This window comes from Culex pipiens, chromosome 1, assembly GCF_016801865.2.
Source record: "Culex pipiens pallens isolate TS chromosome 1, TS_CPP_V2, whole genome shotgun sequence".
NCBI classification, from domain to species: Eukaryota; Metazoa; Arthropoda; class Insecta; order Diptera; family Culicidae; genus Culex; species Culex pipiens.
The window spans coordinates 57,340,775-57,366,163 of record NC_068937.1 but is presented as its reverse complement, the minus strand read 5'-3'; the positions used below and the strand labels follow the sequence as shown (position 1 = coordinate 57,366,163).

Genomic DNA, 25,389 nt, shown 5'->3' with positions numbered 1-25,389 from the left:
GAACCGTAAGAGTTGGGGCAATATGGGTATCAAACTTTATGGTTTTTGATACTGGACATGAAATTTGACATTTCGGCAGTAGTGGCCACAATCCGGAGTGGCCGGAGGCCTCGCGGATGTTCCGATGGGGGGACATTTGCCGAACCGTAAGAGTTGGGGCAATATGGGTATCAAACTTTATGGTTTTTGATACTGGACATGAAATTTGACATTTCGGCAGTAGTGGCCACAATCCGGAGTGGCCGGAGGCCCCGCGGATGTTCCGATGGGGGGACATTTGCCGAACCGTAAGAGTTGGGGCAATATGGGTATCAAACTTTATGGTTTTTGATACTGGACATGAAATTTGACATTTCGGCAGTAGTGGCCATAATCCGGAGTGGCCGGAGGCCTCGCGGATGTTCCGATGGGGGGACATTTGCCGAACCGTAAGAGTTGGGGCAATATGGGTATCAAACTTTATGGTTTTTGATACTGGACATGAAATTTGACATTTCGGCAGTAGTGGCTACAATCCGGAGTGGCCGGAGGCCTCGCGGATGTTCCGATGGGGGGACATTTGCCGAACCGTAAGAGTTGGGGCAATATGGGTATCAAACTTTATGGTTTTTGATACTGGACATGAAATTTGACATTTCGGCAGTAGTGGCCACAATCCGGAGTGGCCGGAGGCCTCGCGGATGTTCCGATGGGGGGACATTTGCCGAACCGTAAGAGTTGGGGCAATATGGGTATCAAACTTTATGGTTTTTGATACTGGACATGAAATTTGACATTTCGGCAGTAGTGGCCACAATCCGGAGTGGCCGGAGGCCCCGCGGATGTTCCGATGGGGGGACATTTGCCGAACCGTAAGAGTTGGGGCAATATGGGTATCAAACTTTATGGTTTTTGATACTGGACATGAAATTTGACATTTCGGCAGTAGTGGCCACAATCCGGAGTGGCCGGAGGCCCCGCGGATGTTCCGATGGGGGGACATTTGCCGAACCGTAAGAGTTGGGGCAATATGGGTATCAAACTTTATGGTTTTTGATACTGGACATGAAATTTGACATTTCGGCAGTAGTGGCTACAATCCGGAGTGGCCGGAGGCCTCGCGGATGTTCCGATGGGGGGACATTTGCCGAACCGTAAGAGTTGGGGCAATATGGGTATCAAACTTTATGGTTTTTGATACTGGACATGAAATTTGACATTTCGGCAGTAGTGGCCACAATCCGGAGTGGCCGGAGGCCTCGCGGATGTTCCGATGGGGGGACATTTGCCGAACCGTAAGAGTTGGGGCAATATGGGTATCAAACTTTATGGTTTTTGATACTGGACATGAAATTTGACATTTCGGCAGTAGTGGCCATAATCCGGAGTGGCCGGAGGCCTCGCGGATGTTCCGATGGGGGGACATTTGCCGAACCGTAAGAGTTGGGGCAATATGGGTATCAAACTTTATGGTTTTTGATAATGGACATAAAAAGTTGCATTTGGCCATTATCTGAAATTAAGCAGTTAAAATATATTGCTTATTAGGCAGGAAGTAATAAATAGATTACTGCGATGCACATTTTTTTGTGCCACTGCGAAAATCTGTTTCTGGAAATTTAGAATAACTATCTCGTAATCATTAAGAGCCCTGTAAAGGGTAGCTTTTAATGTCTGCTGTTCAAATTTCCTTTACTGCCGCCGATTGCTTGCAACAGCCCTGCAAAAACATTCCCGCATCTTGGTAACTTTCGAGTGGTGAAGGAAAGTAAATTGATTTCACTTCGATTTCTATTTCAGCTCCACTTGCAATTTCCGTCCCCTTAGTTCGATAGGACGGTTATTATAAGGGCGAAATTTGGACCGGACATTCTGATCGAACATTTTAACAATCATCTTGCAAAGTTCTTTGTCATACTGGTCATGTGTAACATAACCACCTGCACCTTTTTTGACAAAGAACTTTGTCCTAAGGTTTCTATACGTGGTGTCAATCCAAAATTTTCGCGAAGCGAAAACGTTACGTGACGAATTCCCCTCTCGGCAAATTTCCCCTCTTTTTGGTGCTCGCTGGTTGGTTGAACAAACGTTTCCCAATCAGTCAGAGTGGCCAGAGTCCCAGGCGGGTGTTCCGATGGAGGGACATTTGCCGAACCATGAGAGTTGGGGCAATATGGGTATCAAACTTTATGGATTTTGATGCTGGACTTGAAATTCGACATTTCGGCAGCAGTGGCCACAATCCGGAGTGGCCGGAGGCCCCGCGAATGTTCCGATGGGGTGACATTTGCCGAACCATAAGAGTTGGGGCAATATGGGTATCAAACTTTATGGATTTTGATGCTGGACAAGAAATTTGACATTTCGGCAGCAGTGGCCACAATCCGGAGTGGCCGGAGGCCCCGCGAATGTTCCGATGGGGGGACATTTGCCGAACCATAAGAGTTGGGGCAATATGGGTATCAAACTTTATGGATTTTGATACTGGAAATGAAATTTGACATTTCGGCAGCAGTGGCCACAATCCGGAGTGGCCGGAGGCCCCGCGGATGTTCCGATGGGGGGACATTTGCGGAACCATAAGAGTTGGGGCAATATGGGTATCAAACTTTATGGATTTTGATACTGGACATGAAATTTGACATTTCGGCAGCAGTGGCCACAATCCGGAGTGGCCGGAGGCCCCGCGAATGTTCCGATGGGGGGACATTTGCCGAACCATAAGAGTTGGGGCAATATGGGTATCAAACTTTATGGATTTTGATACTGGAAATGAAATTTGACATTTCGGCAGCAGTGGCCACAATCCGGAGTGGCCGGAGGCCCCGCGGATGTTCCGATGGGGGGACATTTGCGGAACCATAAGAGTTGGGGCAATATGGGTATCAAACTTTATGGATTTTGATACTGGACATGAAATTTGACATTTCGGCAGCAGTGGCCACAATCCGGAGTGGCCGGAGGCCCCGCGAATGTTCCGATGGGGGTACATTTGCCGAACCATAAGAGTTGGGGCAATATGAGTATCAAACTTTATGGATTTTGATACTGGAAATGAAATTTGACATTTCGGCAGCAGTGGCCACAATCCGGAGTGGCCGAAGGCCCCGCGAATGTTCCGATGGGGGGACATTTGCCGAACCATAAGAGTTGGGGCAATATGGGTATCAAACTTTATGGATTTTGATACTGGACATGAAATTTGACATTTCGGCAGCAGTGGCCACTATCCGGAGTGGCCGGAGGCCCCGCGAATGTTCCGATGGGGGTACATTTGCCGAACCATAAGAGTTGGGGCAATATGGGTATCAAACTTTATGGATTTTGATACTAGACATGAAATTTGACATTTCGGCTGTAGTGGCCACAATCCGGATTGGCCGGAGGCCCCGCGGATGTTCCGATGGGGGGACATTTGCCGAACCATAAGAGTTGGGGCAATATGGGTATCAAACTTTATGGATTTTGATACTGGACATGAAATTTGACATTTCGGCAGCAGTGGCCACAATCCGGAGTGGCCGGAGGCCCCGCGAATGTTCCGATGGGGGTACATTTGCCGAACCATAAGAGTTGGGGCAATATGGGTATCAAACTTTATGGATTTTGATACTGGAAATGAAATTTGACATTTCGGCAGCAGTGGCCACAATCCGGAGTGGCCGAAGGCCCCGCGAATGTTCCGATGGGGGTACATTTGCCGAACCATAAGAGTTGGGGCAATATGGGTATCAAACTTTATGGATTTTGATACTGGACATGAAATTTGACATTTCGGCAGCAGTGGCCACAATCCGGAGTGGCCGGAGGCCCCGCGAATGTTCCGATGGGGGTACATTTGCCGAACCATAAGAGTTGGGGCAATATGGGTATCAAACTTTATGGATTTTGATACTGGAAATGAAATTTGACATTTCGGCAGCAGTGGCCACAATCCGGAGTGGCCGAAGGCCCCGCGAATGTTCCGATGGGGGGACATTTGCCGAACCATAAGAGTTGGGGCAATATGGGTATCAAACTTTATGGATTTTGATACTGGACATGAAATTTGACATTTCGGCAGCAGTGGCCACAATCCGGAGTGGCCGGAGGCCCCGCGAATGTTCCGATGGGGGGACATTTGCCGAACCATAAGAGTTGGGGCAATATGGGTATCAAACTTTATGGATTTTGATACTGGAAATGAAATTTGACATTTCGGCAGCAGTGGCCACAATCCGGAGTGGCCGGAGGCCCCGCGGATGTTCCGATGGGGGGACATTTGCCGAACCATAAGAGTTGGGGCAATATGGGTATCAAACTTTATGGATTTTGATACTGGACATGAAATTTGACATTTCGGCAGCAGTGGCCACAATCCGGAGTGGCCGGAGGCCCCGCGAATGTTCCGATGGGGGGACATTTGCCGAACCATAAGAGTTGGGGCAATATGGGTATCAAACTTTATGGATTTTGATACTGGACATGAAATTTGACATTTCGGCAGCAGTGGCCACAATCCGGAGTGGCCGGAGGTCCCGCGAATGTTCCGATGGGGGGACATTTGCCGAACCATAAGAGTTGGGGCAATATGGGTATCAAACTTTATGGATTTTGATACTGGACATGAAATTTGACATTTCGGCAGCAGTGGCCACAATCCGGAGTGGCCGGAGGCCCCGCGGATGTTCCGATGGGGGGACATTTGACATTTGAGTTGGGGCAATATGGGTATCAAACTTTATGGATTTTGATACTGGAAATGAAATTTGACATTTCGGCAGCAGTGGCCACAATCCGGAGTGGCCGGAGGCCCCGCGAATGTTCCGATGGGGGGACATTTGCCGAACCATATGAGTTGGGGCAATATGGGTATCAAACTTTATGGATTTTGATACTGGACATGAAATTTGACATTTCGGCAGCAGTGGCCACAATCCGGAGTGGCCGGAGGCCCCGCGAATGTTTCGATGGGGGGACATTTGCCGAACCATAAGAGTTGGGGCAATATGGGTATCAAACTTCAGGAATCTGTTTCTCGAAATTTAGAATAACCATTTCTTAACCAATTAAAGCCCTGGCAGTTCAGCTCCACTTGCAATTTCCGTCCCCTTAGTTCAATAAGACGTTAATATTATGTCTTTAAAATTTTTCAAATCAAACAGCCTGTTTCAGGGCCACGAAATTGACCACTAAAGAGTTGTCTTGTGAAATTATAAGGGAATCATGGGGAAATATGAACCGGACATTCTAATCGAAAATTTCAACAATAATATGGCAAAGTTCTTTGTCATACTGGTCATGTGTAACATAACCACCTGCACCTTTTTTTATTCTAATGCACAAAAAAAATTGCCAAGACAACATTTTACGATGGATCAACTATGGTCCCCTTGTAAAGAGCTATCAAGTAGGGACCTTTACGGTCAAGAAGGGTGGTTTTACAAAAGGTCATAGAACTCAGAAAAATGTTGTGAACAATAATATCATTGCGCGTATTCTCGAAAAAGACACGCGGCATACCAGCCTCGAAACGACGCGCCGCACTTTCGGCAAATGCGCGCTGTCAAATCCCATACTGCGCGTTTTGGTTTTGTTGATCTTCTTCTTCGAATTTCATGGCATTGTTGACGAGTATAGAGCTTTATGACGTTTCGCGTACGCACACTAGTGCACCATTTGATTTTGCTGGCTGACTAAATTTAACCTCACTTTATTTTCGTGTACGTACACGCAATACATACGTTCGTAGATTGCTCTCGTGGTGATTATTGCATTCGATCGTAATATTTCGATCGTAATTTCTCGACTCACAATCGAGATTTCTCGATCGTAATATTTCGATCGTAATTTGTCGATGGTAAGTCGTAATTTGTCGATGGTTAGTCGTAATTTGTCGATAGTAGATTGAGATCATTCGATCGTAATTTCTCGATCTTCCATCGACAAATTACGACCGATGATCGAGAAAATCTCGATATGGGTTCGAAGCTCGTATTCAATAATTTAACAAATTTTAAAAATTTCAAAGATTTTAAAAAATTCAAAAAATTAAAAAAAAAATTTAAAATTTTTAAAATTTTTGAAAATTTTAAAATTTTTAAAATTTTTGAAATTTTTGAAATTTTTAAATTGTTGAAATTTTTAAAATTTTTGGAACTTTTAAAATTTTTGAATTTTAGAAATTCTTAAAATTTTTGAAATTTTTAAATTTTTTAAAAATTCTAAAAAATTTTAAAATTTTTGAATGTTTTGAATTTTTTCAATTTTTTTGAAATTTTTGAAATTAGATTTTTCTCAATTTTTCTTATTTTTTCATATTAAAAAAATGAACTTAGATTTTTTTAAAATATTTTGTTTAAAATAAAAAAATATTCAAAAAAACGGTATTACAAATTACGATCGTAATTTCTCGATCCACGATCGAGATTTCTCAACAGTAAAATTACGATCGTAATTTCTCGATGGTAAGTCGTAATTTGTCGATGGTAGATCGAGATTTGTCGATGGTAAGTCGTAATCTTACTATCGAGAAATCTCGATCGTGAGTCGAGAAATTACGATCGTAATATTACGATCGAATGCAATAATCACCACGCTAGTTTTACGTGTATTTAAGTTTGCAGATTTTTGCAGATATTTGAAAAACAAATTTGCAGATTACTCAAAATTTCATCAGGCATCACTGTCTGTGACTGCTTTTCCCCCTTCGGCAAGATTTTGGAGTCCTCTCGCAGCCGTTGGAGAGATGCGATGCTTGATCTTCGTTGAGAGCTTCCAGAATGTGTGTAGGGCCACCAACCAAGGATAAGCATCCATATGACCGGCGTTGGCGCAGGAACTGACGTCGGCAAGCTTGATGGCGTCGCTCGATGCCGGCGACGGACGATGATCCGGTTCGGGATCACTGTCGGCAGGCTCCGCATGGTGATCGTCGTAAGTTGGACATGAGACGGCCAGATCGATGGGTTAATCTGAAGTGATCGTCGTAAGTTGGACATGAGACGGCCAGATCGATGGGTTAATCTGAAGCGATGACGGCCTCGTTGTCTTGCGGATTGTGTGTGCGAGTGCTATGTCCAAGCGGTTCCGTTGATGCTTCCAGATTATCGGCACGCAGCTGAACTGTGTTGCAGCGTCCAAGTGATTCGTGGTGTTGAACCGGATTCATGCCACATAGCGTGGTGTCGGAAGCAGTATTCAGCTGCATCGGTACGGTCGTCCCGTTGAGCGCGATGCGGATGTGCTTCTTCTTCTGCTTCAGGTCCGTCTGCACGACCTGCTTGAGGTTGGCCACACGGTGGCGCTTTCCCGTAGCGTGGTTCTCCGGTGCGCTAGACACAGAGATGTGTGCTTCCTCCTGGGGCTCGTTGTTGGCAGGTTCGGAACTTGGCGAAACTTGAAATTTCTCCAACATCAGGTTCTGCTTTACAAGAAGCGCGTCCAGTCTGAGGATAACTTGCCGAAGATCCACGTCGGACATTTTCCTGGGGGGCTTGAAAAAAACTTCGAGAAAGCTCAAGGAAAAAAAAATCTTTTCCTCGTCGCCAAATGTTGTAGCTGTTGCTAGGCTACAGTGAAAGACAGTTTGTTACTGAGAAAACTGTTTATTCCGTCCGGCGTGTTGGCTGGCCGGGAACGAACTGTGCTGGGAGTGCTGGTAGTTAGCATGGTCTACTACAGTTAGATTGTTATGGATCACCTAGGAACACCCGGAAGTAATTGCCTGGATATCTACATGATCAACTGCGGTTTATATGAGTGAATTAACCATCGGTACAGCTTCAGGTAACTTCAATGAACCACGACTCAATGAACTCCCTCAAGTAATGGCCTGGTTTAAGTGACACCCAGGCCATGACTTTCTAAATTTCTGGATAACTCAAAACATTCCAACAAGCTGCAAAATATACATCGTTGTCCCCTAAAGTTACCTTAAGTTAAACCCTTGGTAATACACCCATGTAGACCCCCGTTGATCAGGAAGATCATCAGGTTATCACTTCTAGGAGTCCCTGGATGACCTATAACTACCCAACGTACCCAAGAGTATCCATAATGGTTTAGTGAAGCTATTGTGTTCTTCTTTTATTACGAAGTATAAAAATGGACCCTAGCGGCATACGTTCCGTAGTTGTTTTTATCTCTAATAAAAGACTATTTTACATAAAAATGCAAAAAAAGTTGCTTCCCAAAAAACTGCATAATCGATACAAGTCAAAGAATTTCCCTTCCTTTCCCGCTCTTATTGATTTCAGACATTTTTACGCTATCGATCCCTCCTGCCCCGGATACGTCCACACATTCTAGACTAGTTGTTGTTTTGTGAATTTGAGTGGTTCCCACATTACCTGTTGATCGAAGAGAGTGAGAATCACGGCCCTTAATTATTCGTTTACCTGTTGCGTCGCGCGTTCCACGAAACTTCGGCGCGATCGTTAGTCAGTTACGCGTTTGATCGCAGAGCGATAGGACGACCTGTGCATGCTGTTCTGCTCAAAAGTGCGCAATGAATAGCTTTTCGAACCATCCGATCGGGCTGCTGCCGGTGGAGGAAAACTATGACCCGAGCAAACCGTCGATTCCGGAGTTTTACTCCGGCAAGGACATCTTTATTACGGGCGGAACGGGCTTTATGGGGCGGGTGTTGATCGAGAAGCTGCTGCGATCGTGCAAGGGAGTGAACAAAATATTCGTTCTGTTGAGGGAAAAGAAGCAGAAAAGTGTTTGGGAGCGGGTTAAGGAAATGCACAATTTGCCGGTAAGTACTGAGGATCGAGTTGCATTGTGAAACCTCCAGATCGTGATCATCGTGTATTCGATTTAGCTGTTCGAAAAACTCCGCAAAGAAGCACCGGAAATGCTGGACAAGATAATTCCGGTAAAGGGGGATGTCATGTTACTTGGACTAGGCCTGTCCACCGACGATCTACAGGTGATGTGCAACGTTTCGGTGGTCTTCCACGTGGCCGCCAGTGTACGGTTCGACGACCCGCTAAAGGATGCCATCCTTTTGAACACTCGCGGATCTAGGGAAGTTTTCCGGTTTGGGCAATCGCTGAAAAACCTGAGCGTAATAATGCACGTATCAACGACCTACTCCAACCCGGATCGCTACGAGATCGAGGAAATGGTAACGGGCTTACAGCGAAGTCGACAAACCTTCAAACCAACCCCCCTTTCCCTCGCAGATCTACCCGCCGTACGCCGATTGGCAGGAAACGATCCGAATCGCGGAACAATTTGACGAAGAAACTCTGGATGTCCTGGCGCCCATGTACATGGGCTTCCTGCCCAACACGTACGTCTTCACCAAGTCCCTGGCCGAGCAGATCGTCAACGACTACAAGGACAAGCTGCCGTTGATCCTGTTCCGGCCGTCGATCGTCATTTCCACCATGAAGGATCCCATCCCCGGCTGGATGGACAACTTCAACGGTCCGGTCGGTTTGCTGGTCGGGTGTGGCATCGGAATCTGCCGCACCATGTACTGCGATCCAAACAATGTCGCCGATTTTACGCCCGTTGACGTGTGCATCAAGGCGATGATCGTGGCGGCGTGGAAGAAGGGCACCGCCGTTGAACAAAGGTAAACGATCAGTTGCAATGATGTGCTGGAGGGAAAAATGACAGTAATTAGCAGTGCATGATCATCTGTTGATAAGTGACTTATCCGTCGAGGGGCGGTAACAACAGATTCCTTTCCCTTTCGTTGACCACGTGGTTCGGGTTCGAGGTCACGCTAGTCGTTGAATCATTTTCGACAAACTGGTTTACGAATGTTACGCTACAAAAGGCTAAAAATGCACTGTCTGGACGCCCTTACCCTTGGTAATAAAATCTTTATCGTTTTCTTTCTGAAGGGCGACATTGAACAAATGCGTTCCACAAAACCAATCCAACTTCATATCCAGTTGATACAAGTTGAATTTAAATGCTATTTTGTTTTCTAGATTAAAACCTGTTCTGCTATTAAGTTTCCGACTAAATTTATTTAACACAATTAGTGCAACACAAATTCACAATTGCATGGTTTGTGGAAGGTCCTAACTTAAGGTTAATCTAAGATTTTAGTTAAAAAAAGTTAGCTCTTTTCAATGTGTCTATTGATTTGAAAATATTCAATCCTCGTGTTAGTGGTTGGAGCATTTTTCACATTTACTCTTTTTCCATCTTTTTTACATCTTTTTCCATTTATCATAAACTTATCATTTATCATATCCTCCAACCTCAATAGTAAATTGGGTATGGTTTGATTTATTTGTGTTTTTTCTTCTTCAATTAAATACCCGCTGGCCGGCAACGAAATTACGGGAAAGAATAGTTTGTATCAGACTATGGCTATGCTGATACAGCACAGCGAAAAAGAAAGTGGTTTTTTCATCTGCGTGTATAAAGTATGAGGGTACAATCATTTGGCAATATTTTATTAAATTTTAAGTAATACTACACGGCCGGCTGCTGAAAATTGTTTAACGACTAGCCCTTCAGACTCTTCATATATTTTTTAATTTAATGCAATAAAACATGCAAACAATTTTGTTGATTTGTTTTGGAAGATGGCACTGGCAAGGAAATTGGCCAGCAGGAATCAACAAACCAAAACTGCTTTTTTACAATAATTACTCTAATGAATGATTACAAACAATACTTGCTGCTTTTGACGAACAATAGAATGGTTCCACTCTGACAGCTCAGAAACGGTTCCGCTTTTGAGTCCTTCTATTCATCTCCCAGGTTAAAAGTTGGCAAGACTGTAAACATTGTTTTCACCATTTCGATTTCCGAATAGGTGTAACAAATTGTGATAAAATGCCAATTAATGACAATCAACCATCGCCCCAACCTCTTTGTGATTCTATTTTTATAAACAAAAACGTTACTTAATCCACCTTTAGGTGGTTGGTGACTTCCTCACATTCATAAAGTCAATACATTCAGTAAAAATAGCAACATTCCCCCTTAACATGTTTAACAAATCAACTTTATTACTCAGGGGTTCGCAGACCTTCAATATTTCTGGCTCATCGGCAAGGTCTGATAAAAAAACCTATCCAACGATAGTTCGAAGGAAGATTCAGAGAATATTTTTATCACAATATCTGAAATCAGGCCTCCAAAAAGTGTATAAATAACACTTAAGTGCTAATAACTTTTGATAGGGTTGTCAGATCCTCGATGTCTTAGGCTCATTTGAAAGGTCTTTTGATTATCTAACTAACGATCAGGGATGCCAGGTTGCCAGATGTTATATTATGTAACGGTTTTTTATGAGCATCCCCGCGTCACGCATTTCGTGGACGCTCCCCTTTAAACGTCATTCATCTTTCCTGTCTCTCTCTCTATCTTTCTGATTCATTCTTGTCGCGAGTACGGACCTGAAAGGACGTGTCTGAATAAAGTCGAGTTGTTGTGAATCATAAATCGCGTCTAATTTATTCGTACTAAAACACCAGATAAATCTGGCATTGCCAGATTTTTTGAGCGCCAATTAGAAAAAAATAACTTTCTATTTCTTCCTCACATTGTTTTATTGACGTATTTTTTTTTTATTTTGTGAAGCTATAATGTATAAAAAGTTAAAATACACAGTTTTTGAACAAAAAATTACTTTTTACTTTGAGAAAAGTGGGTTGCCAGATTTTTTACTCTTCAGACCTGGTAACCCTGCTAACGATAGATCGCATGATGGACCCAGATCCGGCATCCAAAAAGTGTACAAATAACACTTAAGTGCTAATAACTTTTGATAGGGTTGTCAGATCTTCACTGTTTTGGGCTCATTGGAAAGGTCTTTTTAATACCTTTCTAAAAATGTATAATATAATTTTCTTGCAAAAACCACCCTTTTCACCATCTTCCGGACATACGCCAAAATCGTTTTTAAAGCATAACTTTTGAAGTACTTAACTAAACTTGCTGATTTTAAATAGATAATCTCTCTATGAAAAACAGGTGTACAGAAACGGCCAACTTTTGAGCTATGTGCTATTCACGTTCGGGATTTAAATGAGAGAGTGGATTTTTAACTAAAATTTGAAACTGCTTAAATTTTAGAATTCCTAAGATCATTAGTTCTTAAACTTCTATGATTCGAAAATACTAAAATTAATAAATTCAAGATTTTAAAGATGTTTTTTCTTGAATCATACTTTTTTCTTGAGTAGCTTTTTTATTTCTAAAATTTTTAGAAGCCAATTCTTAATTACAAAAAATATTAAATTCTAGACTCTAAATTCTTTTAAGATTCCAAAATTATATTTTTCTATGTTCTAATATTGTATTTTTTCAATTCTGAAATAAACCATTCTTAGATTATAAAACTTATCGGCTACAAATTCAAAAAAATCTTAAGCTCTTTTTTCAAGCTTCAACATTGCTCTAAAATTAAAAAGTTCTCAAATTCTGAAGGAGCTATTAGATTACGGCAAACAAACTTGCACTTTTTCGCGTTTGACAGTTTGCCAAACTCGCAAACAAGACAAAATGTTTGCAAGCTGACATTTCTGCAAACAAATGTTGGCGAACAAACAACGTAGACAAACCTGCAAACTTCAAAATGTTTTCCCAGATTTTTTACTCTTCAGACCTGGTAACCCTGCTAACGATAGATCGCATGATGGACCCAGATCCGGCCTCCAAAAAGTGTTCAAATAACACTTAAGTGCTAATAACTTTTGATAAGGTTGTCAGATCTTCAATGTTTTGGGCTCATTGGAAAGGTCTTTTGATTATCTTAACTTACAATAGGTCGCATGATGGACCCGGACATAATTTTCATTGAAATATCTGAGATCCGGCTTCCAAAAAGTGTACAAATAACACTTAAGTGCTAATAACTTTTGATAGGGTTGTCAGATCTTCAATGTTTTGGGCTCATTGGAAAGGTCGTTTTAATACCTTTCTAAAAATGTATAATATAATTTTCTTGCAAAAACCACCCTTTTCACCATCTTCCGGACATACGCCAAAATCGTTTTTTAAGCATAACTTTTGAAGTACTTAACTAAACTTGCTGATTTCAAATAGATAATCCCTCTATGAAAAAAAGGTGTACAGAAACAGCCAACTTTTGAGCTATGTGCTTTTCACATTCGGGATTTAAATGAGAGAGTGGATTTTTAACTAAAATTTGAAACTGCTTAAATTTTAGAATTCCTAAGATCATTAGTTCTTAAACTTCTATGATTCGAAAATACTAAAATTAATAAATTCAAGATTTTAAAGATGTTTTTTCTTGAATCATACTTTTTTCTTGAGTAGCTTTTTTATTTCTAAAATTTTTAGAAGCCAATTCTTAATTACAAAAAATATTAAAATCTAGACTCTAAATTCTTTTAAGATTACAAAATTATATTTTTCTATGTTCTAATATTGTATTTTTTCAATTCTGAAATAAACCATTCTTAGATTATAAAACTTATCGGCTACAAATTCAAAAAAATCTTAAGCTCTTTTTTCAAGCTTCAACATTGCTCTAAAATTAAAAAGTTCTCAAATTCTAAAGGAGCTATTAGATTACGGCAAACAAACTTGCACTTTTTCGCGTTTGACAGTTTGCCAAACTCGCAAACAAGACAAAATGTTTGCAAGCTGACATTTCTGCAAACAAATGTTGGCGAACAAACAATGTAGACAAAGTTGCAAAATGTGCGAGTTTGTTTGTTTGCCGTATTCAAATACCTCCTTAACACACTTAAGTTGAAAAATTAACAAACTTTTAATCTAATCTAATCAAACACAAGCTTAGCCAGTCCGAAGATAACGGCCCAAGTCCTTTATTGTCAATATTAATGATTGCAAGACGTCCAAGTAGCCCCAAAAATGTGTAACAAAAATTAAAACGGCCAGGCCTACTGCGTTACATTAACCGCATTCTACATTTTAATAGTATCCAAAGGCTGTATAAAAAAAATGTATAAAAAGTATGTCGTTAGAAGATTCCACATATAGCGTGACCGAGAGCGTGACTTAATTATATAAATTATAATTCTATGTGTAGAAAATGCATTTGATGATCGCAAATAAGAAAATTGCTTTGTTCTCAGACAATATTTGGAGTGCATCCCAAACAAATAAATACAAATTTATCTTCCCGTCAGCTCGTCAACGTCAATAGAAAAAGATCGAATCAGTCACACTTACATAACCCGGCATAAGCTCAATCACGCACGAACGTTAGCACGCTGCTAACTTCCCTTACGCGCGAGGTCATTGCTATTCATTAATTATTACTACATTACATTACAGCACCGAATAGCCGCGCATGACATGGGACTTTTTTAATTGTAACAATGCCTGAGCGTAAATGGGCAATTTCATTGTTAACATACGGTAATTAAAATTTGTGCAACTGTGTTATTAACATTAAGATGAAAGTGAAAAAAAAACATCTTTTCTTTACAGAGCAAGCATGTTTTGAGTTTCCGAGTGACTTGCATTTTCTTAACGTTCATGACCTAGACCCGATGACACCAAAGCAAATAAATAAAAATAAATCCTCGGCAAAAGTTATACTTTACGAACTTTGATCGGTTGCGTTAAATTTGAATTTTTAATTCAACTAAAATGTGCTCTGTTGATGTCTTTTCCATCAATATAGGGCGCAACAAGTTAGTAGTAGAATTACATTTAAACATTCTAAGAAGCTTAACTGAATCAGTTTTTAGCTGTTGAATTATTTCTTTTAAGTTCAGCGGCCCCACAAACTTATTCAAAACAGCTGCACAAGGAAACAAATCACTCAGTTTATGTTATAATTTATATCTCACTTCCAGCACCCCGTTCTCGCCGGAATCGCCCCAACTTCCGGTGTACAACTGCTGCATTTCCAATCTGCGCAACTCGACCATGTCGCAGATCGTCGAAATGGGCAAAGCACTCAACAGTGAGATCCCGCTGGATTCCAGCCTGTGGGCGCCGGGAGGTGGAATCACCCAGATTCGCATCCGCAACTTTATCCAGGTGATGCTGTACCACATTCTGCCGGCGATACTGATCGACATGCTGTTCAAGCTGACTGGCCAGAGGCCATTGTATGGGTTATGATTATGGTATCCAAGAATATTTTATGATTATTTTTGAATTTATTGCAGCCTCGCAAAATTACAGCGGAAAGTGTACACTGCAAACGTTGCCCTGGAGTACTTTATTTTGAACAATTGGGATTTTAAGAATACAAACTTTATCAGACTGGCGTCCGAGATTCAACCGAATGACAAGTAAGTAGGGGAAGAAACCTAACTCCATCGTGCAACTAATGTTGCCATATCAGCACTTTGAGGTTCTATTACAGCTCGTTCAAAGCGTTTTCAGCTGAAATCGAATGTTAATAGCTCAGCAATAGGAAGTGAGCATGGAAGCTTCTATCAACAGTTTTACAAAATAAGTTGTTTAAAAATAAGCAAATTGGATGGAGTTAGAAGCGAGTGCTTAACCTGCCAAACATATGAGACATACACAGAAAAAAATGATGGTAAAATTCATCAGGAAATGGTGACAGATTCTGATTGATTATTCATTAGGTTCAAATTTTCACACATTTTTTAAGGAAATATTACTCAAAAGAGAGGTAATATTTAACCGACCAAATTTTCATCATTCCGAATATCTAAATATCTAAAGTAAGCAAAAAAAGAAAAGATTACTAAACTCAGAAGTATTCATTGAGAATTTTGTAAAATCATAGTTAACAATCGATTTACATTTGAGTAATTCGCTATGTTTACGCAAATCGACTTTCCTATGTATTTTTCTCATTGGGATGAAACTTTGTTCACACATTCCTTTTGTCAAAGGAAGCAATTTGCATTATTAGTTTTTTCATTGAAGTCTTCAATTAATTTTGCACAATAATCATACAAATGGGTACGTAAACATACGAAAATCTGTATCTTGAGATTTGGAGCAACACGTGAAAAGGGCGGATAAGCATTTTGACAGTTTAACCCTTTTATGCCTGATGGGTCATATATGGCCAAAAAATCAAAAATATGCTATTATTTTCTTATGGTTATAAGAATCATTTTCCCATCAATAATATTTTTTTGAAAATTCAAGCTTGAAAAAGTTTTAGCTTTTTTGCTATTTCTCAAGCTTCAGGTATTTTTTTTTCTCAAAATTTGAAGAGTGAAACAATAGCTGACCTCCCCTGCTACCATTTAACACTATGGGTTTTGTAAAATAGTTGCCTATTGCCTGGAAATTTGCAAAATAGTTGCAGCTGTCAAAATGCTTATACGCCCTTTTCAAATGTTGCTCTAGAGATGGGATTTTCTCATCCGGCCCGGCGACGGGCTGATAAATGATAAAGCTACCGAACAACGTTGGAAATAAGTTTCCACATCACCCGTGCGGGAAATCTATAATAGGGTAAAAGAGCACCGGATTCGAGTGGTAGAAATGACAGTTCTCCCATAAGGAATACATTGTAGAAAAAAGCAAAAACTGCTCGAATGGAAATGCTACATTCATGCGTGTCAGGCTGCGATACAGCTGTTCCATGTCCTGGCACTCCAACTCTTCCAGGCGGCGCTTCTTATCCCGGAAGAGATGGGTTTGCTGTCTTCGCAACTGTTTGTACGACTCCTTGTTTCCACGGGTGTTGTGCAGCAGCCACTTGTCCCGCGCTGCTTTCTTCTTGTCCCAAATCGCCTGACATTCCTCGTCGAACCAGTCGTTCCGTCGAACTCGGTCCACGTACCTGATGGCGCTCGATGCCGCTGCGTTGATGGCTGCTTCTATATGGCAGGTCTCGAGAGGGGCTTCGGCAAGCTCACCCTCGTCAGGCAACGCAGTTTCGAGTTCCCGCGCGTACTGGGTAGCGACCTCAGGATCCTTGAAACACTCCAGATTATACCGCTGCGGGCGACGGACGGTAGTGGTCCGAGTCTATGGCCGCGCCACGGTAGGTTCTGACGTCGGTTATGTCCGAGAAGTGCCGACCATCGATGAGAACGTGGTCGATTTGCGTCTCCGTTTCGTTTGGTGATCTCCAGGTGTACTTGTAGAGGAGGCTGGCCATGTTTCGGGAGGTAGCGAAATCGATGAGTCGCAGGTTGTTCTCGTTCGTCTGCTGGTGGACGCTGAACCTCCCAATAAACGGTCTAAACTTCTCCTAGCCGACTTGAGCGTTTAAGTCGCCGATGACAATCTTAACGTCGTGTTTTGGATACTTCATGTACTCGCGGTCAAGAAGCTCGTAGAAAGCGTCCTTGTCATCGGCGTCGCTTCCCATGTGTGGGCTGTGCACGTTGATTATGCTCAGGTTGAAGAATCGGCCCTTGATTCTCAACCGGCACATTCTGTCGTTGACTGGCCACCACCCAATCACCGCTTCGCCATTTCACCCAGCACGATAAAAGCTGTCCCCAGCTCGTGTGTATCGCCGCCGCTCCAATACATAGTATACCCACCGAGTTCCCGGTGGTCCTTCCCCGTCCAGCACACCTCCTGCAGCGCCACGACTTCGAGTGGCCCTAGTCAATGTATTAACAAATTTTAAAACTCTAGAATCGTAGCTCGCGATTATGAACACCTCTACAACTAATGCAAATGCCCTCCTCTTTTAGCAAAGACTTCTACTACCGAGACTTTGTCGAGTTTGACATCACGCTGTACTTCCGCAACTGCATCCTAGGCGCGCGGCGATACCTGCTGAAACAAAAGGACGAAGACATCCCAAAGGCGCTGGCCCACCAGCGGAGACTGCGCGTGCTTGATTTTGTGTGCAAACTGCTGCTTACCGTTGGCTTCCTGTACATGACGCTGATCAAGCTGGACATGATTGGGTTCTTGCTGCACTCGACTTCATACAAAACGAGCTATCCGCTCTCGTTGGAACGCGTTTAGAATAATAAATTGTACTTACCTTGTTGGCTGGCTGTTATAAAGAAAGGGAGTTTTCTTTCACACACGCACTGAAGAAGCCGATTCCCGATTAATTGTACACTGCTTGAATTTATTAGTCACTTCACTTCAACGGCCGTGACTTTTGAAGAATTTTTTCGACTTTCTGTACTCTCTATGAAATGAAAGATCACTGAACACTGATCTCGCACTTGAACCTAAACGTAAGGACAATCGGGTGCCAGAAACGGATTCTCCGGCAGGTTGGTTTTCTGCTCGCACCTTATTCAGCAGCCTTGACGAGAGCCTCGGCCACTTCAACGGCGATTCCAGCCTCGGCACGTTCCTGTTTGGAATGAAAACAAAATAATCACTTAGATTTCAAAATTTACGGGGAAATTCCGGATTGCCGTACCACATCAGTGGACGCCGACGACAGTTTGTTCTGGGCGCCGGACAGGAGCTCGCGGCACGCACCGGCATCCAGATCCTCAACCGGGTGGGCTTCCTCGGCCAGCACCTGCACGGAAGAGTCCTCGTTCACGGTGATGGTGCCGCTGGAAACAAACACCTTCTTGACGGCACCGTCCTGCTCGTACACGGTCACAACACCCGGCTTCAGGACAGCTGGAATCAGAATGGAAACAATTGATAACCAACCCGAGTCCAATTACAAGGAACCTTACCGAGGGTGGGGACGTGCTTGGGCAGGATACCGAAGGCACCGCTGAACGACGGAACGTCCACCTGCCGGATGTTGGCGGAATCGTAGAAGACCTTGTTGGCGGCGGCCAGTGTGAAGGCCATCTCGTCGGCGTAGCCGCGCGACTGCATGACACGCAGGGCCGGTCGGACCGAGCTGGCCAGGCGGGCGGTGCTTCTCAGTGCGAAGGACATTTTTCTGTCGAGGGTAAAAATTCCGGGAGAAAAGAAGAAAATTATGTAACCAAAGGTGCACCAAGGCACGATAGTAAAGAAGGCTGAATTCAGTCTAAAAAAAAACTTAATTCAGCGTATATTAGCAGCCGCACCTCAAACACTCAAAAAAATGCCAATAACTATTGAAAATTGGGACTTACGTTTGCTTTTATGAATAGTTTTTCACGCCGCAAAAGCTGGAGAATGTGCACACACCACGGATAATGTCTGCCGCGAGCTGTCAAAAAGTGCTGTCACGAAGGAGGCGAGTGTTGTTGTTGCAGCGGCACCGCAAGGGTTTGTCGGAGTTGCGCAGTGTTGCCAGATGCTTTCTAGTTTGCTTTTAACACGTACAAACTATCGAGAAATTAAATGTGTGAGTGTGTGCGTGCAACATGGAGTTAAACTTTTCAAAGTGCCATGGTAATCTTCACAGCAACTTCACAGAAAGTTTAACTCCATGTTGCACACACTCTCACATTTAATTTCTCGATACAGTTTGTCTAGGAAACAGTTTGGCCAATGTTTGACATATCTAAACGCGCTGGACACCAAACGCCCTTTAAGCTAAGAAAAAGATTGTCCGTTCGACGCAGTGGTGAACGCAAAACGCTGTGCCAGTTCGATTTTTCCATCAGCTGTCAGTCGAACAATCTAAAGGGGTTGCTTTGTTCAATGTGTGCACTCAAAGTCATGGCCTATCTACAATCACTTAACTTAGAAAATTTCATTTAGCTTAGGAGTTTGAATCAATGGAAATGAATCTGATCTTCTACAATGAAAAGGAATAAAATTAGAAACTTGACGTATGGTTTGGATAATTTCAAAATCTACGGTAAGTTGACGTTTCCATATCTAAGGTAAACAAACAACTGCATAGCAACGTATATCAGCCCAGCAAATTTTCTAAGTTGATTGTGGATGACGGCCGTAAGTTGTGTACATTTTCTTAGTTTTACTTTGCTTAACTATTCTAAGCTAAGTGATTGTAGATAGGCCATCAGAAGTATCCCTCAAAAGGGTACTTTCAATCCTCAAAAAGGATACTTTCTATCCTTTTTTAAAGTTCACCCGGCGTCACCCTTTCAAAAGGGTATGTCAAATTCAGTACATCTTCGATACCCTTTTAAAGGGTGACGACGGGTGAAATTGAAAAAAGGGTACTTTTTACTTTGAGTGTGGACTTGCGTTTAATACACTGATACTCCGATGATTTGATTTCAACTGTTGTCAAACGAATAGAGTAATATAATAGAGTTATCTACCTGCACATGTATTGCGTGTACGTGCACGAAAAAAAGTGAGGTTAAATTTTGTCGGGCCAGCAAAATCAAATGGTGCGCTAGTGTGTGTACACGAAACGTCATAAAGCTCTGTTAAATTATTTTTTTAGTTTGACATCCTCGAATGGAAATCGTCTTGTTTGTTTGTGTAAAACAATGCTAAAATCATCAATCTAAGTTATGCGTGTAAATCCGTCCAACTCCGACAAAGTGACAACCTCTACTCCGACAAGTGTCACGAACGGAGAGCAAGAAGAAAATCAACTGTCATCCCGGGTTCCCGGCCGCTCTCTTCGCTTCGCAGTCGTCTTTTCAGTGCGGTCTAGCGGCCATTCTTGTGTTAAAATTGTCGCCGCATTTCTAGTGTGTAATTGAAAGCAAAATCTCCACCAAACCAGCTGCATTTATCAAGTGAGTTGTCGCGATAAGATAAGAACCGGAAGGTGGGCTTGTTTTCACATTTTCTTCCGGAGTGGAGAAAGTAAAAAGGAGTCTTTTTTTTGTCATTCTCAAGGGGCGTTTTTCACTTTTCTTTCTCTTCCACCCCCTGCCTGTCATGTCCAGGTATAAAACGACATTCCTTCTCCTCCCCCACGCCGCCGCACAGCCTACTGCGAGAGGATGCTGCTGCCACTGAAACCGGTTCGCCTACTGCTGACGGTAGGATGTTTGGCCACGGCTTTCTTCCTGGTGGCCGCACATGAGGAGGACACCACCAGCGTCCAGCTTACGAAGGACAACTTCCAGTCGGAAGTAGATGGTACCAACTACTTTGTCATGTTCTTTGCCCCCTGGTGAGTTGCTTAATTTGTTTTATTGTTATGTTGTTTTTGGGAATAAGGAGTAATTTTGTAGCTTTGCTATTTTTGTGCCGGGAGTTAGGAAAAAGGTTGCAAAGTTGAGTTATTTTTATCGCTCTTTGGGCGTCTGGCTCACGGTCGGTGTGTGCGTGTGCGTGCGATCTTGATGAGATTTCAGTGACCGGCGCGACAGGACAGGTGTCGACGTCAGAAATGTTAATTAAATCTGTTATTGAAACTTCAATCAAATGAGTATAAGATAAATGGCTTGAATTTATATATTTTTCATCTAAAACTTAAAACGTGTACAGTACAATTTGAAACAGATTAGTTTTAATTGCCACATCTTCATTCCACTGTTGTTTTTTACTGACCGATGGACGAAGACAGGAAGAGGCATTTTGCTTATCTTTAAATTGTCGTCCCCCGTCCCGTCATTTGGTGAGTTGTCGTTCTGCTTTTCCCATCAAAAATTACATACTGTTCGGTTGGCGCAACCAGATTGGAGAAGATAACCGGCGACAGCGATGATGGTTGGTTGTTGGCCCGCTTTTCTCGTTTTGCTCTTATCTGGTTGAAATTTAGTGTTTGAAAGCAATTGTTTTTTTTTTATTTTGTAATTGTATTTTATTTTTCCAAAATATATATCGAAGGTACAACCTTGTTTGTATACATTGACTTAAATGATAAGGACCTTATGTTTCATTAAAACTAAAAACTAACAACTAAATTAAAAACTAAAACGAAAGAAACTAAAGAAATAAAAATTTCGATAATACGACAAATTACTTTTTTATGTAGAATTCAGTAATAAAACTAATAAACTGACTAAGACGTGCAACTGTCATAAGTACTGAACCATTAAGGCATGTTTTAACTTTTCCCTTTTCCCTCCAGGTGTGGCCACTGCAAGAAGTTAGCCCCGATTTGGTCCAAGCTTGCTGAGGCCAAGAACGACGACAGCGCCGCCCAGGTCAAGATCGGTCGCGTGGACTGCACGACCGACGGCGATTTGTGCTCGGAGCAGGACGTCACCGGCTACCCGACGCTCAAGTTCTTCAAGAGCAATTCCGCGTCGGACGATTCGGTCAAGTACCGTGGCGGGCGGGATTTGGACTCGTTCAACGCTTTTATTCGCGAGCAGCTGGGCCTGGAGGATGACGACTCGGAGGAAACCGTGGCCGAGCCTCCGAAGCCGGTTTCGCCGCTGGTTGAGCTGACCGACGACACTTTTGCCAAGCACATCTCCAGCGGAAAGCATTTCGTCAAATTCTTCGCCCCGTGGTGCGGCCACTGCACCAAGCTTGCGCCGACCTGGGAGGAACTGGCCAAGACCCTAGAGCACGACACTTCGATTAGCATTTCCAAGATCGACTGCACCCAGTATCGGCCGATCTGTACCGACTTCGAGGTTAAGGGCTACCCGACGCTGCTGTGGATCGAAGACGGCAAGAAGATCGAAAAGTACTCCGGTTCCCGTTCACACGAGGAACTGAAGGCGTACGTTTCCAAAATGGCCGGTGGAATTAGCGTTGACGAAGCGGCCGCCGATGCCGTCGACGCCGCGGACAAGGACAACACTTCGGTTGTGCTGCAGCTGTCCCAGCCCGACTTCCAGCACGCCATCGATAAGGGCGTCACGTTCGTCAAGTTCTACGCGCCCTGGTGTGGCCACTGTATGCGTCTGGCCCCAACCTGGGAGCAACTGGCGGAGAAGTTTGTCGGTTCCGACCAGGTCAAGATCGCCAAGGTGGACTGCACCCTGGAGGTGAACAAGGAACTTTGCGGCGAGCAGGAGGTGAACGGATTCCCGACCATCTTCCTGTATCGCGGCGGCGAGAAGCTCGGCGAATACAACGGAAACCGTTCGCTGGAGGATCTGCACGATTTCGTTACCCGGCACCTGGGCACCGATCACGACGAGCTGTAAGGAGGAAGCTGTATGTGTGTTTTAGTGATTTGTGGTGCGGTCTGTGAGTAGAAACGGAACGGAACAAAATTGTGTGTGAAAAAAAAAACCCATTCATATCTCTGTGTGTGTTGGACAAGACTAGTAGAAAATTAGTGTTTGAACCAATCGACGGAAAAAAATTGTGAAGGAAAAAAAACATGGAAAAAAATAAAGAAAAGACATGACGAAAGATGGGACGTCGAAATTACTTGTGCAACGTTTCATGGAAAATATGAGAATACACCCTTCTTGTCTGCAGCAGAAAGATCCGTCAATACATCGATGTTTTGAAAACTAATGATTAGAAAGCACCTGGACTTAATGTGGAATGCATTTTAAAACACTCCAAATTTTAAAACCTAGGCCTGTTATTTCAATTTTAATATTTTTTGCCTTTCATAGGCATAGGTTTTACTTTATGGCTGGACGTAATTTCCATCTTCGTAAATATTACGATTCAGCATGAATTTTCATCGGAAAAATCGTCAAAAAATCACACTGCATTGATTTTCGATGCTTCGTCGCCAAGTCAAGTTGAGCTTCGAATACTGGCGCATATATTTTGTGGCTCGACTTATACTCGTTTTGTAGTAGGGCTTCATCCATGAAGTACGTCACGCTAAAATCAGCCAAAATTTACCCGCCCCCCCCCCCCTCTCCCCCCCTTTGTCACGCTTTTCCTATACTTATAACACGCAATGACACACTTGCTCAGCGTGACATACTTAATGGATGACGCCTAGCTTGTTTACCGATGTTTCCTACAACATGTAAGATATCGTAGCTTTTCGGTTTCTTTTGCCCTGTCCGTTTTTGCATAACTGTCCAAAGTTTATGCAAAAACTTTTGTGACATAGGACATTCATCCGGCTACAATCAATTTGTTTCCCGTGTGCTCCTAAAATCGCCTAAATGTAGACTTATATTTTTCGTGATTTCGTAAGTTTATTTAAAATGGTTCATTGGATTCCAATACGAACATTCTAAGCTTTTCATCGTTTATATCTCGGATTAGTTTTCAAAAAGCCGTAAGAGCCAATGGTAAAGAAAGCCTTTTTTTGCCTCGGTATTCGACCAACTTACGGAAACCACATTTAAAAATGCTTAAGATTGTTCGTCTACACGACTTTCAAGTTCCCCAAACTAAAAATAAATGAAATTTTGTTGCAATTTGGAGAAATACGAATATTAGTGTCGGAGGTCACGGTCTTGAGACTTTTTGAAAACTCACCCGAGATATCGTTTTCAAAGTTTTCAATGCTGGCGACGCCAATAGAGTTATCTACGTGCGCATGTATTGCGTGTACGTACACGAAAAAAAGTGAGGTTAAATTTTGTACCAGCCAGCTAAACAAATGGTGTGCTAGTGTGTGTGAGATCGGGCTTAGATAGCTCTATCGAGAGATTAAAAAGAGAGATGTGAGCCGGTAACATGGAGTTAAACTTTCGCAACTGTCATGGTAAACTTCACAGCAACTTGACAGAAAGTTTAACTCCATGTTACACTTTTAATTTCTCGATGGCTTTCTACCGAAGGTACTCGCGATTGAGTGTGTAGTGGTGCGGTAGTAAAAATAGCTATCTCTGACTCTGCCACTTTCGTAGAAGCTGAATGGCTAGCTTCCCTGCACCGTGCGGCACACGCTGTTCACTACAAGTCTTGTAGGGGAAATATGCCCATTTTAATCACTCTAAGCCGTTCGACCAATTCTCATCACTTTTGCCGATTTCCGCTATTAAATCAACATTTTCAGATGTATTAACAATGGAGAGTTGCTTGCTCACTTTTGTTTAAGCTATTTATTACTTTGGAACAGTTAAAAACACTTTATGAAAGCTGTAATCCATGATCAAAGTGCTGATAGGCCGATAATAGAAATAGGCTGAGAAAGGGTATAGTTCCCCTACCTCGGTTTTTCTTTGCACCTGCTTTGTTCGGTACGATGGTACCATGGCTTTCTACCTAAGGTACTCGCGATTGAGTGTGTAGTAGTGCGGTTGTCAAAATCGCTATCTCTGACCCTCTCACTCCACTGACATTGACATTGTTTATGTTTTGGTTTTCCTGGCACGATCCTTTGTTCTTTTGTTATTGTTTTGGTTTTAGTGGCACGGAGTCATGCACTCACACTAATGCAAAGCAAGATGACGAGTACCTTTGATATACAGCCTTGCGATGGTACGATCAAGCAAAATACCAACACACAAAAGGGCTCGTACCGAAGCTAGAAAATCAAAACCGCGGTGTGCGTTGTTACTGGCGCATGGGAAGCTTGCTATGATCGCGTTTGACATAAACGCTTGTTTGATTACAAACGTACAAACATATTGTACGATTAAAAATATTCTTTTGGTGAAAATTGCGTTTTTTATTTCTTTTGGAAATCATGTCATTTATAATACTTTGCTTTCATCATAAGACTTTCTTTTGTGCTGACATTATAAATAAACAAAGTCGATGTTATGAATTTAAAGAAGTTCTACCATTGTTATATTCTTTAGTAAGAAAGGCTCTATCTCACCCCAGGTGGGATTAAATCGGGTTTTTTTCTATTTTTGCCAATTCCAAAAATCACAACCATCTCAAAAATTTAAAAGAAAATCAAAAAATTTATGAAATTCTATTTTTTAC

General features: G+C 42.5%; 3 protein-coding genes across 7 annotated transcripts in view; 2 read left to right on the top strand and 1 right to left on the bottom strand.

Moving 5' to 3' along the window:
* Window positions 1–17,853, top strand: part of LOC120424530 (putative fatty acyl-CoA reductase CG5065) — a 79,235-nt gene extending 61,382 nt beyond the window's left edge. Inside the window, exons 1-6 of one of the 2 annotated variants that reach the window (XM_039588691.2) lie at window positions 8,369–8,719; window positions 8,786–9,091; window positions 9,150–9,547; window positions 14,736–14,993; window positions 15,054–15,179; window positions 17,529–17,853. In XM_039588691.2, the coding sequence (XP_039444625.1) occupies window positions 8,468–8,719; window positions 8,786–9,091; window positions 9,150–9,547; window positions 14,736–14,993; window positions 15,054–15,179; window positions 17,529–17,808 (1,620 nt within the window). In that variant the 5' untranslated portion in view covers window positions 8,369–8,467 and the 3' untranslated portion in view covers window positions 17,809–17,853. Of the gene's footprint in view, window positions 1–8,368; window positions 8,720–8,785; window positions 9,092–9,149; window positions 9,548–14,735; window positions 14,994–15,053; window positions 15,180–17,528 lie in introns of those variants that run through there. The other variant, XM_052706126.1, reaches the window with a different exon arrangement.
* A 43-nt stretch (window positions 17,854–17,896) lies between these two features.
* LOC120424533 (ATP synthase subunit delta, mitochondrial) lies at window positions 17,897–19,043 on the bottom strand. The gene is made up of 4 exons (XM_039588697.2): window positions 18,885–19,043; window positions 18,492–18,706; window positions 18,221–18,432; window positions 17,897–18,151 (listed from the first exon to the last, which is right to left on the bottom strand). The coding sequence occupies exons 2-4, from the start codon at window positions 18,700–18,702 to the stop codon at window positions 18,089–18,091; spliced, it is 486 nt and encodes a 161-aa protein (XP_039444631.1). The 5' UTR covers window positions 18,703–18,706; window positions 18,885–19,043; the 3' UTR covers window positions 17,897–18,088.
* A 1,217-nt stretch (window positions 19,044–20,260) lies between these two features.
* On the top strand, window positions 20,261–22,962 carry LOC120424532 (thioredoxin domain-containing protein 5 homolog). 4 transcript variants are annotated; one of them, XM_039588693.2, is made up of 3 exons: window positions 20,261–20,417; window positions 20,571–20,800; window positions 21,704–22,962. In XM_039588693.2, exons 2-3 carry the CDS (start codon window positions 20,628–20,630, stop codon window positions 22,734–22,736), a joined length of 1,206 nt encoding a protein of 401 aa, XP_039444627.1. In that variant the 5' UTR covers window positions 20,261–20,417; window positions 20,571–20,627; the 3' UTR covers window positions 22,737–22,962. The 4 variants fall into 4 exon arrangements, with proteins under 4 accessions (XP_039444627.1, XP_039444629.1, XP_039444628.1 ...); XM_039588695.2 differs by having other exon boundaries at window positions 20,264–20,417; window positions 20,614–20,800; XM_039588694.2 differs by having other exon boundaries at window positions 20,296–20,449.
* The last annotated feature ends 2,427 nt before the right edge of the window (window positions 22,963–25,389 follow it).